The following is a 16,610-nucleotide window of genomic DNA, read 5'->3' on the forward strand; positions in this document are numbered from 1 at the left end:
ACTTTGGTTATTGAGTGGGTGGAATGATTTACTGACATATCACTAACAACAGTAGCTAATAGCTTAATTCATACATTGATTTGATGATGAATTTCATGAATGTGATTTGAAGTTGGCTCGTGAATGAGATTTTGAAGGGCTTTTATTTTGAAATGCTACATCAGAATGTCCTTGTTTCCTCTGAGTGACACCTTGAGGTGGCCTGCTATTAATTTGAAGTAAAATGATGTTGTAACTATCCACAATTTCCTCTAACATCAAATCTGAAATTAGACAAATTGTCTCATGAATGAGATTTTGAAGGGCTTTTGCTTTGAAATGCTACATCAGAATGTAGACTTATAAAGGTGGTTAACCTCTCTTCGCAGGAGGCCGCGGACCTCTCGCTCTGATGTTGTTTGAGCGATGAAGTCACGCCAAAAAGTCAGCTGGATCCGGTTTACAATGAAATCGAATTAATAATTCACAGAAGCTAAAAGACACTTAGAAACTGAATTACACTATCGATAGTAAGGATTCGTGAAACCCAGTTCAAACACTGCCCTCCCCAACAGGCCGACAAACGCCAATTTGCTGTAAAAGAGGATCGCCATGAAGAACTGAATAACGTCTCTCCAAACAATGTTTTTATACCCGAAAGTCAGTAGTTTACTTTCAAAAGTCCATTATCAGCTTTGTGATTGGCTGAAATCCGATTGTCTCCTCCTGTACTCTGACAATTCTCTCCATTGGTCTAAGTGATCAGGATAATATCTGAATAGTGTCCGCTGGTCCGACCTGTCCTCCTCCTCGTAAAACTGCGTGTACCCGACCCCCACGCTTTCTTAGGGCTGTCTTCATCTACATCTCTGTTTGATCAATACGTCTCCTTCCCCCACTGTTCACACCTCACATTCCTGAAGCCGGCTCTCCAAACTCTTCTCATTACCATACAGTTGTTTTTGGATCTGAAAAGCCTGTCTCAAAGGTCTCTCTCTTTCCCTCAAAACATTCAGTAACTATATTTAATAGTTTAATACATAGAATGATTATACTTTTATGATTTAACACTTCTTCAAATAAACATGTTATAACATTATATCCACCACTAGGTGTGCTTATTAAACACACTAACATTGCTTTTTAACTTTAAATTCTTCACAGACTGCACTACTTCACATGCTATAACAACAAAACGGAATCACAACTTACAATATAAAAGTTAAAAGTTGCACTATGTCACAATATGGTGAATGTTGTGACACAAAGACATGACAGGAAAAAGAGGAAGTGAAAAGAAAATAAGCAAAGTCCCACAAAACAATGATTATTGTCACAGCCTGGCTCATAGACTGAAAACAAGAACGGGGAGACAACGAGCCAGAGATGGGCAGTATTTCTATTACTTGTATTTCAAATACGTATTTCAATTACTTTTGAGTATTTTGTAATTTGTATTTGATAAGGCCGATAAAAAATCTAACGTAATTTGTAACAAAATAATTTAGAGTGGAGTAATTTTGTATTTAAAATACTCAAAATACTTTCTCCACGAATCAAAAAACAGTTCACGAGTTCAGCCTTCAGAGCTTCAAGTTCAACGGATTGTCTCTCAAGGTACATATGTTATCTGAGTGTGAAAAATGTCAACTAGCTTGATGTATAATTTATGTCTGGGTCTGGCTACATAGCCTATTGTATATACATGGTGATGGTTATAATATCAAACTAGCGATCGATGCTAACATGCTAATGATACTAGCATGCTGTCTAGGCTAGTGCATAGCCAGTGTTTAGCAAGTTAACTTATCAGTGGAGTAGCTAGCTATAGGAAGAGGGAGATTGGGAGCTTGTATGTTCATGATAACCTTATCAAGAGACTTCTGACCATCTAATCTCGCACTGTATTACAAGTGATGCTGTATCTTCTCAATGTGAATGTCATAATGCCATATCAATTACTGGCAGATACTATAGTTCACAGTTAGCCAGGCTATGACAGTAGATGTCCATTTGTTAAAAAAAACATTAAAATCCAATTTATTTGATTTAAAAGGCATATTTTGAAAGTATTGTTAGTTTTATTATTTCATACATTCTACAGTTGGCCAGGTGGACAAAATGTATCAGTACAGTCATTTATTTAGGCTCTTTACCTGTGTACAACTGGTTTTAATTGCTTTTATAGTATACATAGGCCTACTGTGTGATGTTATTCATATGTGATGAATATTTTCTTGTTGATACAAAGCCAACGTTTATGGGCTGTTAAGTCCCATTAATACAAATATATCTATACACAATCAATCAAGTTGTTGTCTTTTAATAGCTTTGCTTAGTTACACTGACATTCTGTGACTGATCTTCCTTTTTGTGGCGTTCACCAGAGCTTTGTCTACATTACATACATATATATATATATATATATATATATATATATACATGTATATATATATATATATGTATATATATATATAGAGCCCAAACCTGAATGCTCTGCTATTCCAAATTGTGAGAAAACAGAAAATCCAGAAAAAAGTATTTCCTATATTTTAAATACAAAATACATGTATTGTATTTTGTTACATTTTCTGGCACCAGTATTTTGTATTTTATTTTAATACATTTATTTGAGGGGTATTTTGTATTTTGTATCAAAATACATTTTGATGTATTTTTGCACATCTCTGCGACAAGCTAGCAGCCAAAAGGAAACAATTTATTTGTCTCGTCAAACACAGATAGCACAATGTTCCCAGCAGACAGCACCAACGGTCGTGAGCCCGTCAACAGCGATCTTCCCTCCAACCCCTCGCTGCCACCTGAACAGGGTATTTGTAAGGCCCCCAGCCACACCGGCACAGGTGCTGCTCATCCGGCTGACGAGCCTCCAATCACCACCTGCAACACAGGAAACAAAACGCGGGCACCCAGTGCATGATAGGAGGAGGGTCGTCACATTATCCGGAGTCAAACTCTGAGCAGGCAAATTCCACTGGGAATATCACTCCCTCTGTCTTCCTGTGGTTATATGAAAGCCCGCCTGCAAACGCAACTTCCTGCTGAACTTAAACACATACACACACACTCACACGCACACACACATATAAGCTATACCTCTTAACAACACCTGCTCTAGCTCTTACAACGAGCAAGCTTGCACTACAGAAAGGAGGCAATGAGCAGAGGGGAGTGGTTTCCTGCACTGGGACTGGTGGCCTGGCTGTGCTGCCTCAGTCCGGGTCCCGTTCAAGGGGGGAAGGTGCTGGTTATGCCTGTGGATGGGAGTCACTGGCTTAGCATGGAGGTACTGGTGAAGGAGCTTAGCCAAAGGGGCCATGAGGCTGTTGTGCTGGTGCCTGAAACCAGCCTGTTGATCCATGGCTCAGAGAGCTACAAGACTGAGATCTACCAAGTGCCCTACACCAAAGCTGAACTGGATGCACTACTCGACCTGCTGAGAGAAGGACTTTTCCTCAAGCCACCAGACATCGCAGATATATTTCTCAACATGCAGCGTTTGATTAACTTTACAACGATGCAGGTGAAAGGCTGCGAGAGTTTACTGAACAACCAGCCTCTAATGAGTCAACTGAAGGGAGGGGGCTTCGATCTTGTGCTTACAGACCCCTTCCTTCCCTGTGGCTCCATCCTGGCTCACATCTTTTCCATTCCAGCAGTTTATTTCCTGCATGGACTTCCATGTGAGCTGGATACAAAGGCTAACCAGTGCCCCTCTCCTCCTTCCTACGTTCCTGTGTACTACTCTGGTAATACAGACGTCATGACCTTCCCACAGAGAGTCAAAAACATGGTGATGTCCATTTTGGAGTCCTACGTGTGCAAAATAATGTATGCCAACTTTGACGATCTGGTCAGCAGGTACCTAGGAGACAACATGACCTACAGGGGCATTATTAGTAATGGCGCAATCTGGCTTCTCAGATATGACTTTGCTTTCGAATGGCCCAGACCTCAGTTGCCAAACATGGTTTTTATTGGAGGGATCAATTGTGGACAGAAAGCTCCTCTGCCAGCGGTGAGTATTCAAAGAATGTATGTCAGAGTAAACAAGCGTGCGTCACATCTGGATTCACTTAAGGCAAACTGTATACATGCTCTTTGTTGAGTCAGGCAAAAGCAAACCCCTAAGACGCTGATGTAATGAAAATGACACACACAAAATCATAAGTTAGTGCTACCAGGTGCTGAAAATATAGTAAAGATTTTTTTGGGCTGTTTATCATAATTGACCAACAACTGTCTCACTACATTGTGAAAGAACGGGTTTGTCTGCTCACATGGAAGATTCAGTGTGTGGAATGTGAGCAAGGGAAAGCAGATTTATAGATTATGGCAAGCTAAGAAAAGAAGTGAGGGGCCCTGTTATGTTAACAGGAATCAAATACTCAAGCAATAACAGAGGGTCGGTTGAAATAAGCACAATCAAGATTATGCTCCTAATAATATTTAATTGGTGCTGTTTACGATGTTGATCGAGTTAATTCCTTTCAATATACTTTAATGCATTGCAGCAGCTTTTGGTCGTTGCCCACTAGATCGTACTTAACACGTTTTTTAAAAAAAATGTTGTGTCTTTTCCAACCCCCTGCAGGACTTGGAGGAGTTTGTGAATGGCTCAGGAGACGACGGCTTTATCGTCTTTACCCTGGGCTCGATGGTGTCCAACATGCCCGAGCAGAAGGCTAAACAGTTCATTGACGCCTTTCGGCAAATTCCTCAAAGGGTAACAATAACCATTTACTGAGATTCAATCCAATAACCTGCATTAGTCTATGAATGAAAAAAAAAGTGCTGCAGTGGTTGGCACCATCAGGACATGTATTATTTCTGTTTCAGGTTGTTTGGAGATACACTGGAGTCTTATCTGACGATGTACCTAAGAACGTGAGACTTATGAAGTGGTTACCTCAGAATGATCTCCTAGGTGTGTTTAGTTTTACCCCAGACAGTGTTATGTATTAAAACATGCCATCGTGTATGTAAACTAATCAATGCATGTTAAACATTACCTGCATTTTGGACTGGACCTAAAATAGTTTCTGTGCTCCTCAGCCCATCCCAAAGCTAAAGCCTTCATCACTCACGGAGGTACCCATGGTATCTATGAGAGTATCTGCAACGCTGTACCCATGTTGATGTTTCCACTCTTTGGGGACCAGGGGGAGAACGTACATCGCATGGTGTCCCGAGGTGTTGCAGAGAAACTCACAATGTGTGATGTGACAACTGAAACCCTATTGGCTGCACTTAATAGAATCATCAATGACAAAAGGTAAGACAAGTGCATGTCAATTAAAGACAATAGTCACTCATTTGTATATATAAATCATGAAACTCACTGTGAAAGAAAAGACTACACATTTTTGTGTTTACATTCAGTGTAACTCAACAAAACACATGTGCATCCATGAGCTCAAAGACATGTGTTAAGTGCATTTACTTCCTCATAAAAGCCAAAAGTACTTTAAATGCAGCATTGTTCCATCCATGTTTACTAGCATTAAGTTTTCTTCTTCTTTGATGTTGCTAGCGCATTTCTGCGTACCTTGGCGCATTACCACCACCCATATTACAATGTATAGTGTGAAACCATTGGCAGGACTTTGTACCACATCACACGGGTGACTGTGGCTAAGTGGAGAGCAGGGCCGCCTTTCAATCAGAGGGTCTGCGGTTCGATCTCCGCCTCCAGCTAGTCTCATGTCTGCGTGTCCTTGAGCAAGACACTTAAACCCAAAATTGCTCCCGTAGCTGCGTCTACGGTAGATAGATTGTACTGAATTGTAAGTCGCTTTGGATAAAAGCGTCTGCTAAATGACTGTAATGTGTGTCCTTCTGTGTGCACCAGATAAACTAAACAGAAATAACAACTCCATATGGCCACTAGAGGTCTAAAACAACACAGAATTTATTTTTACTCCGATGAAATTTTGAAAACCCTATTAACAGACGAAAATAGACAAATTTGACAATATATACTTCACACTGTAGTATGTAAAAGAATATGTTTAATTTTGATAATTTGTCCATCAAGTCCCTGCACACCCATGGTCCACCCACACAGGTGTTATCACATACTTGGCCTTAGACTTCTTATCTGGACTGTGTAGGCATGTACAGGGAGTGCTTGATTGACATCTCCCTCACTCCTCTGTTTGTTATATGCACTCTTAAAGGCACCTGTGAAGTGTTCTTGTTTGTGTGTGTAGAACACATTGTCTGTACTAGATTTAACAAATGTGTTCCTTCCTCATGACACATTTGCAAAGCCTATTTTTCAAAAATGTTTTGAAGAAGTTCAGTTTTTACACCCATGTTTGCTTTCTATGTTTGTTGATGCCTTGCATGAAACCGTGCTTGTACATCCACACTCATGCTACAAACAAAACAAACACACCAAATGTGCACCATGTGACCTGCAGCCATGTGTGCATACAGTGTCTTTGTGTGCATGCAGAAGATAAACAAAGTGGGAGTCCACCCATAGAAAAAAGTCGCTCCATAATGCTTCTAGTAGCTAAAAGAGTTACCAATTTGCTTCTTCTGTTGTTGTTGTTAGAAGGTAAGCCATCTTGTTTATTTGCAGTGTATTCTATCTTTAGACTGACATAAATGTTTTGCATCGGATTTTACACATTTTAAGTTTCAGCAGTGTTTTAGGAAATAGTTGTGCTATAGCCCTTGAGGATATACGGTAGACCTTTTGATGAACAGAACTGGAGATCATCCCATTAACTCAAAATATGACTTTTCCCCAGTTACAAAGAGAAGATAGTGACGCTGTCTCAGGTACACTTGGACCATCCTGTTGAGCCTTTGGACCTGGCTGTCTTCTGGACCGAGTTCGTCATAAGACACAAAGGAGCTGCACATTTAAGGATAGCTGCACATGACTTAAACTGGATTCAGTACCATAGCCTGGATGTCTTCGGCTTGTTTTTCATCATTCTCGTCACTGTTCTGTGGGTGACAGTCAAATGTTGCTCACGCTGCACCCGCATGTGTTTCAGAAGGGGCACACCAAAGAAAAAGCGAGAGTAGTTTGTAATTCATCTAATTCATTTGTTCAATGAGTTCTGTAATGAAATACAAATTGGAGTTTGAAAAAACATGCAGGTTGTTTGTATTTGAGTGTGTGTGTGTGTGTGTGTGTGTGTGTGTGTGTGTGTGTGTGTGTGTGCGCGTGTGTATGAGGGTGAGTGTGTGTGTGTGTGTGTGTGTGTGTGTGTGTGTGTGTGTGTGTGTGTGTTTGGTGATTGTTTTGATGATTTTATCTGTAATCATTTTTTATAACAGGCTACACAAAAAAAACTAATTTGGAATAAATACACTTTAGACTGTTGTGATTTTGGGCAATACGAATAAAGTTGAATGACATAGACATTACTTTACTTTGAAGTTTCTCCAGGTGGACTGTCCAGCACTGTGATTGTGGGGTAAATGGTTTTACAGGCTGCAGGAGCTAACTTTGGTTATTGAGTGGGTGGAATGATTTACTGACATATCACTAACAACAGTAGCTAATAGCTTAATTCATACATTGATTTGCTGATGAATTTCATGAATGTGATTTGAAGTTGGCTCTTGAATGAGATTTTGAAGGGCTTTTATTTTGAAATGCTACATCAGAATGTCCTTGTTTCCTCTGAGTGACACCTTGAGGTGGCCTGCTATTAATTTGAAGTAAAATGATGTTGTAACTATCCACAATTTCCTCTAACATCAAATCTGAAATTAGACTCTTGAGTATTTTGTAATTTGTATTTGATAAGGCCGATAAAAAATCTAACGTAATTTGTAACAAAATACTTTAGAGTGGAGTAATTTTGTATTTAAAATACTCAAAATACTTTCTCCACAAATCAAAAAACAGTTCACGAGTTCAGCCTTCAGAGTTTCAAGTTCAACGGATTGTCTCTCAAGGTACATATGTTATCTGAGTGTGACAGATGTCAACTAGCTTGATGTATAATTTATGTCTGGGTCTGGCTACATAGCCTATTGTATATACATGGTGATGGTTATAATATCAAAGTAGCGATCGATGCTAACATGCTAATGACGCTAGCATGCTGTCTAGGCTAGTGCATAGCCAGTGTTTAGCAAGTTAACTTATCAGTGGAGTAGCTAGCTGTAGGAAGAGGGCGATTGGGATCTTGTATGTTCATGAGAACCTTATCAAGAGACTTCTGACCATCTAATCTCGCACTGTATTACAAGTGATGCTGTATCTTCTCAATGTGAATGTCATAATGCCATATCAATTACTGGCAGATACTATAGTTCACAGTTAGCCAGGCTATGACAGTAGATGTCCATTTGTTAAAAAAAACATTAAAATCCAATTTACTTGATTTAAAAGGCATATTATGAAAGTATTCTTAGTTTTATTATTTCATACATTCTACAGTTGGCCGGGTGGACAAAATGTATCAGTACAGTCATTTATTTAGGCTCTTTACCTGTGTACAACTGGTTTTAATTGCTTTTATAGTATACATAGGCCTACTGTGTGATGTTATTCATATGTGATGAATATTTTCTTGTTGATACAAAGCCAACGTTTATGGGCTGTTAAGTCCCATTAATACAAATATATCTATACACAATCAATCAAGTTGTTGTCTTTTAATAGCTTTGCTTAGTTACACTGACATTCTGTGACTGATCTTCCTTTTTGTGGGGTTCACCAGAGCTTTGTGTACATTATATATATATACATATATATATATATATATACACATATATATATATATATATATATATATATATATATATATATATATATATATATATATATAGAGCCCAAACCTGAATGCTCTGCTATTCCAAATTGTGAGAAAACAGAAAATCCAGAAAAAATTATTTCCTATATCTTACCAGATACACCCGAGGGTCCCCCATTTGGACGCAGAGTACATCAAAACTTAGAGAGTTTTGTGTTAAAAGTAACTGGCAGAGAACCCACGAAGAACGAATATAGTGATGTTATAGTTCTGCAGAAACCTCAGCGTCCTGGGAACAACATGAACTAGGTCACTTCTACATGAGACAAACACATCTCCCATCAGCCAAGCAAACAAATAACAAAATATCATAAATCATACTCGATATGACTGGGACAGACCGGAGAAAAAGGCTGCTACACTCCGTTAGCAACGTGCTACCTACGAACATGCAGCATGAAAAAGCACGAGCGCCTGACGGAGATTACGGACATAGTTTCCATTTCTCTCCCCGGTAAACCATCGCAGAGATATTCAGCTTCGAACACAAAAAGTCACACAGCTTTCATCGAATATTGTACTTACTTTTGGTCGAATCTCAGCGAAAAAATGGAATATCTCCGTACTTCCAACGCATGTTTGTCCAGCTGCTGGTGCTCCGTGTGAATCCGTTCGATTCGTGTCTCTCCGACACTCCTCGGATTCTTGGGAGGGTTGGAAGCTCAGCAAATCAGATTTCAGAGCTGGACCTTTTTGAGCTTTATTGGCTAATAGTGCTGTCAATCATCTAGCTTTCAATTCCAGGCAATTCTATTGGCTCCTACGGTTCGAAGGATGTCTCAATGGTGAAAATCGGAGAAGGGGGGGCTGAGATACAGCCCTGAACAGAGAGTCTGAAGCAGGATTTGACCTTAAACTAAATAACTAAAAAGGGCATAGAAAGAGCTTAAAACACTCAAAAAAGGTCCAATCTTCGGTCTATTGATTCAATGAACATCATGAGTGATACATAGAAGTGATATAGAGTGTTTTTGAATTTTAAAAATACTTTTTTATTCAAATATTGGAGTATTTGATCAGTTTTCTAATTTGAAATGTTCTATATTTCATAAATGTTTCACTGTATCTATGTATAGCTGTGTATATAGAGCCTATATCAGTTGTTCTAAGAGCCCAGCATATTAAAAGTCTTGGATACCCATACTTTCCAAAAAACAATACCCTAAAAGTGCTGTTTTTCAAGATCGAGCTTTTGAGTTTTCCAAGTTCTGCTGTGTTCCATCCTTATCTTATGTGAACCAGTAACATGTATTCTGATAGTTCCATGATTTTTCTCATCTCAAAAATATATATTTTTTTTTTTTATACAATTAATTAGGTATTTCTTATCTTTATTCGAGCTGAGGCCTGCAAATAGGTCTCGTTTTTATACAAAATACATGTATTGTATTTTGTTACATTTTCTGGCACCAGTATTTTGTATTTTATTTTAATACATTTATTTGAGGGGTATTTTGTATTTTGTATCAAAATACATGTTGATGTATTTTTGCCCATCTCTGCAACAAGCTAGTGGCCAAAAGGAAACAATTTATTTGTCTCGCCAAACACAGATAGCACAATGTTCCCAGCAGACAGCGCCAACGGTCGTGAGCCCGTCAACAGCGATCTTCCCTCCAACCCCTCGCTGCCACCTGAACAGGGTATTTGTAAGGCCCCCCAGCCAGTGTGACGGGAGTGGGTGAACAAAAAGAGTTGAAAAGAGTTCATATGCAATGGACCATTATAGGCATGCACGTCTGTGTTTTCCAGGGGGAGGAGAGAAGGAGCAGCCAAAGTAACCAATCAACAGGCAGTAAGAGCTGCAGACTTGCACAGCCACCATGACTTGCAAGTCTTAATGAACGTTAAAGTCCACTGCTGGTGAAATGAAATAAGAATAAAAAGAGAAATTGCAGTTAAGGTAAATAGAATGAAGGTAATCATTTTTACTACTGATATCTCAAAAGACGCTCAACTTATTTTTGTTAACATATTTCATTTTTGGGATGAATTGTTGCTATAATGCTTAGACTGCACTATTTCACATGCTATAACAACAAAACGGAATCACAACGTACAATATAAAAGTTAAAAGTTGCACTATGTCACAATATATTGAATGTTGTGACACACAAAGACATGACCCAAAAAAGAGGAAGTGTAAAGAAAATAAACAAAGTCCCACAAAAGAATGATTATCCGGAGTCAAACTCTGAGCAGGCAAATTCCACTGGGAATATCACTCCCTCTGTCTTCCTGTGGTTATATGAAAGCCCGCCTGCAAACGCAACTTCCTGCTGAACTTAGACACATACACACACACATAGAAGCTGTACCTCTTAAAAACAGCTGCCACTACCTCTTACAATGAGCAAGCTTGCACTACAGAAAGGAGGCAATGAGCAGCGGGGAGTGGTTTCCTGCACTGGGACTGGTGGCCTGGCTGTGCTGCCTCAGTCCGGGTCTCGTTCAAGGGGGGAAGGTGCTGGTTATGCCTGTGGATGGGAGTCACTGGCTTAGCATGAAGATACTGGTGAAGGAGCTTAGCCAAAGGGGCCATGAGGCTGTTGTGCTGGTGCCTGAAACCAGCCTGTTGATCCATGGCTCAGAGAGCTACAAGACTGAGATCTACCAAGTGCCCTACACCAAAGCTGAACTGGATGCACTATTCGACCTGCTGAAGGATGGAGTTTTCCTCAAGCCACCAGACATCACAGATATGTTTGTCGACCTGCAGCGGTTGATTAACTTTACATCGATGCAGGTGAAAGGCTGCGAGAGTTTACTGAACAACCAGCCTCTAATGAGTCAACTGAAGGGAGGGGGCTTCGATCTTGTGCTTACAGACCCCTTCCTTCCCTGTGGCTCCATCCTGGCTCACATCTTTTCCATTCCTGCAGTTTATTTCCTGCGTGGACTTCCATGTGAGCTGGATATAAAGGCTAACCAGTGCCCCTCTCCTCCTTCCTACGTTCCTGTGTACTACTCTGGGAATACAGATGTCATGACCTTCCCACAGAGAGTCAAAAACATGGTGATGTCCATTTTGGAGTCCTACGTGTGCAAAATAATGTATGCCAACTTTGACGATCTGGTCAGCAGGTACCTAGGAGACAACATGACCTACAGGGGCATTATTAGCAATGGCGCAATCTGGCTTCTCAGATATGACTTTGCTTTCGAATGGCCCAGACCTCAGTTGCCAAACATGGTTTTTATTGGAGGGATCAATTGTGGACAGAAAGCTCCTCTGCCAGCGGTGAGTATTCAAAGAATGTATGTCAAAGTAAATAAGCGTGCGTCACATCTGGATTCACTTAAGGCAAACTGTATACATGCTCTTTGTTGAGTCAGGCAAAAGCAAACCCCTAAGATGCTGATGAAATGAAAATGACACACACAAAATCATAACTTAGTGCTACCAGGTGCTGAAAATATAGTAAAGATTTTTTTGGGCTGTTTATCATAATTGACCAACAATTGTCTCACTACATTGTGAAAGAACGGGTTTGTCTGCTCACATGGAAGATTCAGTGTGTGGAATGTGAGCAAGGGAAAGCAGATTTATAGATTATGGCAAGCTAAGAAAAGAAGTGAGGGGCCCTGTTATGTTAACAGGAATCAAATACTCAAGCAATAACAGAGGGTCGGTTGAAATAAGCACAATCAAGATTATGCTCCTAATAATATTTAATTGGTGCTGTTTACGATGTTGATCGAGTTAATTCCTTTCAATATACTTTAATGCATTGCAGCAGCTTTTGGTCGTTGCCCACTAGATCGTACTTAACACGTTTTAAAAACTATTTTTTGTGTCTTTTCCAACCCCCTGCAGGACTTGGAGGAGTTTGTGAATGGCTCAGGAGACGACGGCTTTATCGTCTTTACCCTGGGCTCGATGGTGTCCAACATGCCCGAGCAGAAGGCTAAACAGTTCATTGACGCCTTTCGGCAAATTCCTCAAAGGGTAACAATAACCATTTACTGAGATTCAATCCAATAACCTGCATTAGTCTATGAATGAAAAAAAAGTGCTGCAGTGGTTGGCACCATCAGGACATGTATTATTTCTGTTTCAGGTTGTTTGGAGATACACTGGAGTCTTATCTGACGATGTACCTAAGAACGTGAGACTTATGAAGTGGTTACCTCAGAATGATCTCCTAGGTGTGTTTAGTTTTACCCCAGACAGTGTTATGTATTAAAACATGCCATCGTGTATGTAAACTAATCAATGCATGTTAAACATTACCTGCATTTTGGACTGGACCTAAAATAGTTTCTTTGCTCCTCAGCCCATCCCAAAGCTAAAGCCTTCATCACTCACGGAGGTACCCATGGTATCTATGAGAGTATCTGCAACGCTGTACCCATGTTGATGTTTCCACTCTTTGGGGACCAGGGGGAAAACGTACATCGCATGGTGTCCCGAGGTGTTGCAGAGAAACTCACAATGTGTGATGTGACAACTGAAACCCTATTGGCTGCACTTAATAGAATCATCAATGACAAAAGGTAAGACAAGTGCATGTCAATTAAAGACAATAGTCACTCATTTGTATATATAAATCATGAAACTCACTGTGAAAGAAAAGACTACACATTTTTGTGTTTACATTCAGTGTAACTCAACAAAACACATGTGCATCCATGAGCTCAAAGACATGTGTTAAGTGCATTTACTTCCTCATAAAAGCCAAAAGTACTTTAAATCCAGCATTGTTCCATCCATGTTTACTAGCATTAAGTTTTCTTCTTCTTTGATGTTGCTAGCGCATTTCTGCGTACCTTGGCGCATTACCACCACCCATATTACAATGTATAGTGTGAAACCATTGGCAGGACTTTGTACCACATCACACGGGTGACTGTGGCTAAGTGGAGAGCAGGGCCGCCTTTCAATCAGAGGGTCTGCGGTTCGATCTCCGCCTCCAGCTAGTCTCATGTCTGCGTGTCCTTGAGCAAGACACTTAAACCCAAAATTGCTCCCGTAGCTGCGTCTACGGTAGATAGATTGTACTGAATTGTAAGTCGCTTTGGATAAAAGCGTCTGCTAAATGACTGTAATGTGTGTCCTTCTGTGTGCACCAGATAAACTAAACAGAAATAACAACTCCATATGGCCACTAGAGGTCTAAAACAACACAGAATTTATTTTTACTCCGATGAAATTTTGAAAACCCTATTAACAGACGAAAATAGACAAATTTGATAATATATACTTCACACTGTAGTATGTAAAAGAATATGTTTAATTTTGATAATTTGTCCATCAAGTCCCTGCACACCCATGGTCCACCCACACAGGTGTTATCACATACTTGGCCTTAGACTTCTTATCTGGACTGTGTAGGCATGTACAGGGAGTGCTTGATTGACATCTCCCTCACTCCTCTGTTTGTTATAGGCACTCTTAAAGGCACCTGTGAAGTGTTCTTGTTTGTGTGTGTAGAACACATTGTCTGTACTAGATTTAACAAATGTGTTCCTTCCTCATGACACATTTATGTGTGTCCTTCTGTGTGCACCAGATAAACTAAACAGAAATAACAACTCCATATGGCCACTAGAGGTCTAAAACACCACAGAATTTATTTTTACTCAGATGAAATTTTGAAAACCAAAAAAAAAAAGACACCAAATGTGCACCATGTGACCTGCAGCCATGTGTGCATACAGTGTCTTTGTGTGCATGCAGAAGATAAACAAAGTGGGAGTCCACCCATAGAAAAAAGTCGCTCCATAATGCTTCTAGTAGCTAAAAGAGTTACCAATTTGCTTCTTCTGTTGTTGTTGTTGTTAGAAGGTAAGCCATCTTGTTTATTTGCAGTGTATTCTATCTTTAGACTGACATAAATGTTTTGCATCTGATTTTACACATTTTAAGTTTCAGCAGTGTTTTAGGAAATAGTTGTGCTATAGCCCTTGAGGATATACGGTAGACCTTTTGATGAACAGAACTGGAGATCATCCCATTAACTCAAAATATGACTTTTCCCCAGTTACAAAGAGAAGATGGTGACGCTGTCTCAGGTACACTTGGACCGTCCTGTTGAGCCTTTGGACCTGGCTGTCTTCTGGACCGAGTTCGTCATAAGACACAAAGGAGCTGCACATTTAAGGATAGCTGCACATGACTTAAACTGGATTCAGTACCATAGCCTGGATGTCTTCGGCTTGTTTTTCATCATTCTCGTCACTGTTCTGTGGGTGACAGTCAAATGCTGCTCACGCTGCACCCGCATGTGTTTCAGAAGGGGCACACCAAAGAAAAAGCGAGAGTAGTTTGTAATTCATCTAATTCATTTGTTCAATGAGTTCTGTAATGAAATACAAATTGGAGTTTGAAAAAACATGCAGGTTGTTTGTATTTGAGTGTGTGTGTGTTGATGATTTTATCTGTAATAATTTTTTATAACAGGAACTATTTTGGAATAAATACACTTTAGACTGTTGTGATTTTGGGCAATACGAATAAAGTTGAATGACATAGACATTACTTTACTTTGAAGTTTCTCCAGGTGGACTGTCCAGCACTGTGATTGTGGGGTAAATGGTTTTACAGGCTGCAGGAGCTAACTTTGGTTATTGAGTGGGTGGAATGATTTACTGACATATCACTAACAACAGTAGCTAATAGCTTAATTCATACATTGATTTGATGATGAATTTCATGAATGTGATTTGAAGTTGGCTCGTGAATGAGATTTTGAAGGGCTTTTATTTTGAAATGCTACATCAGAATGTCCTTGTTTCCTCTGAGTGACACCTTGAGGTGGCCTGCTATTAATTTGAAGTAAAATGATGTTGTAACTATCCACAATTTCCTCTAACATCAAATCTGAAATTAGACAAATTGTCTCATGAATGAGATTTTGAAGGGCTTTTGCTTTGAAATGCTACATCAGAATGTAGACTTATAAAGGTGGTTAACCTCTCTTCGCAGGAGGCCGCGGACCTCTCGCTCTGATGTTGTTTGAGCGATGAAGTCACGCCAAAAAGTCAGCTGGATCCGGTTTACAATGAAATCGAATTAATAATTCACAGAAGCTAAAAGACACTTAGAAACTGAATTACACTATCGATAGTAAGGATTCGTGAAACCCAGTTCAAACACTGCCCTCCCCAACAGGCCGACAAACGCCAATTTGCTGTAAAAGAGGATCGCCATGAAGAACTGAATAACGTCTCTCCAAACAATGTTTTTATACCCGAAAGTCAGTAGTTTACTTTCAAAAGTCCATTATCAGCTTTGTGATTGGCTGAAATCCGATTGTCTCCTCCTGTACTCTGACAATTCTCTCCATTGGTCTAAGTGATCAGGATAATATCTGAATAGTGTCCGCTGGTCCGACCTGTCCTCCTCCTCGTAAAACTGCGTGTACCCGACCCCCACGCTTTCTTAGGGCTGTCTTCATCTACATCTCTGTTTGATCAATACGTCTCCTTCCCCCACTGTTCACACCTCACATTCCTGAAGCCGGCTCTCCAAACTCTTCTCATTACCATACAGTTGTTTTTGGATCTGAAAAGCCTGTCTCAAAGGTCTCTCTCTTTCCCTCAAAACATTCAGTAACTATATTTAATAGTTTAATACATAGAATGATTATACTTTTATGATTTAACACTTCTTCAAATAAACATGTTATAACATTATATCCACCACTAGGTGTGCTTATTAAACACACTAACATTGCTTTTTAACTTTAAATTCTTCACAGACTGCACTACTTCACATGCTATAACAACAAAACGGAATCACAACTTACAATATAAAAGTTAAAAGTTGCACTATGTCACAATATGGTGAATGTTGTGACACAAAGACATGACAGGAAA

At 39.7% G+C, this 16,610-nt stretch overlaps 2 protein-coding genes across 2 annotated transcripts; both read left to right on the forward strand.

Moving 5' to 3' along the window:
- Positions 1-3,005: 3,005 nt before the first annotated feature.
- On the forward strand, positions 3,006-8,605 carry LOC137892802 (UDP-glucuronosyltransferase-like). The gene is made up of 5 exons (XM_068738189.1): positions 3,006-4,018; positions 4,595-4,726; positions 4,840-4,927; positions 5,056-5,275; positions 6,762-8,605. The coding sequence occupies exons 1-5, from the start codon at positions 3,158-3,160 to the stop codon at positions 7,042-7,044; spliced, it is 1,584 nt and encodes a 527-aa protein (XP_068594290.1). The 5' UTR covers positions 3,006-3,157; the 3' UTR covers positions 7,045-8,605.
- A 2,508-nt stretch (positions 8,606-11,113) lies between these two features.
- Positions 11,114-15,265, forward strand: LOC137892811 (UDP-glucuronosyltransferase-like). Its single transcript, XM_068738201.1, has 5 exons — positions 11,114-12,030; positions 12,607-12,738; positions 12,851-12,938; positions 13,067-13,286; positions 14,774-15,265. Exons 1-5 carry the CDS (start codon positions 11,170-11,172, stop codon positions 15,054-15,056), a joined length of 1,584 nt encoding a protein of 527 aa, XP_068594302.1. The 5' UTR covers positions 11,114-11,169; the 3' UTR covers positions 15,057-15,265.
- Positions 15,266-16,610: the final 1,345 nt, after the last annotated feature.

The sequence above is a fragment of the Cebidichthys violaceus genome, unplaced genomic scaffold (genome assembly GCF_023349555.1).
Source record: "Cebidichthys violaceus isolate CVI_PGR_0920_01 unplaced genomic scaffold, fCebVio1.0.p SCAF_11, whole genome shotgun sequence".
Classification (NCBI taxonomy): domain Eukaryota; kingdom Metazoa; phylum Chordata; class Actinopteri; order Perciformes; family Stichaeidae; genus Cebidichthys; species Cebidichthys violaceus.

Excerpts from the sequence above, each read along its gene's own strand:
- LOC137892802 (XM_068738189.1), top strand. The coding sequence starts at position 3,158 with ATGAGCAGAGGGGAGTGGTTTCCTGCACTGGGACTGGTGGCCTGGCTG. Across the intron at positions 4,019-4,594 it reads AGAAAGCTCCTCTGCCAGCG|GACTTGGAGGAGTTTGTGAA; the intron begins GTGAGTATTCAA and ends AACCCCCTGCAG. Across the intron at positions 4,928-5,055 it reads ACCTCAGAATGATCTCCTAG|CCCATCCCAAAGCTAAAGCC; the intron begins GTGTGTTTAGTT and ends TGTGCTCCTCAG.
- LOC137892811 (XM_068738201.1), top strand. The coding sequence starts at position 11,170 with ATGAGCAGCGGGGAGTGGTTTCCTGCACTGGGACTGGTGGCCTGGCTG. Across the intron at positions 12,031-12,606 it reads AGAAAGCTCCTCTGCCAGCG|GACTTGGAGGAGTTTGTGAA; the intron begins GTGAGTATTCAA and ends AACCCCCTGCAG. Across the intron at positions 12,739-12,850 it reads TTCGGCAAATTCCTCAAAGG|GTTGTTTGGAGATACACTGG; the intron begins GTAACAATAACC and ends TTTCTGTTTCAG.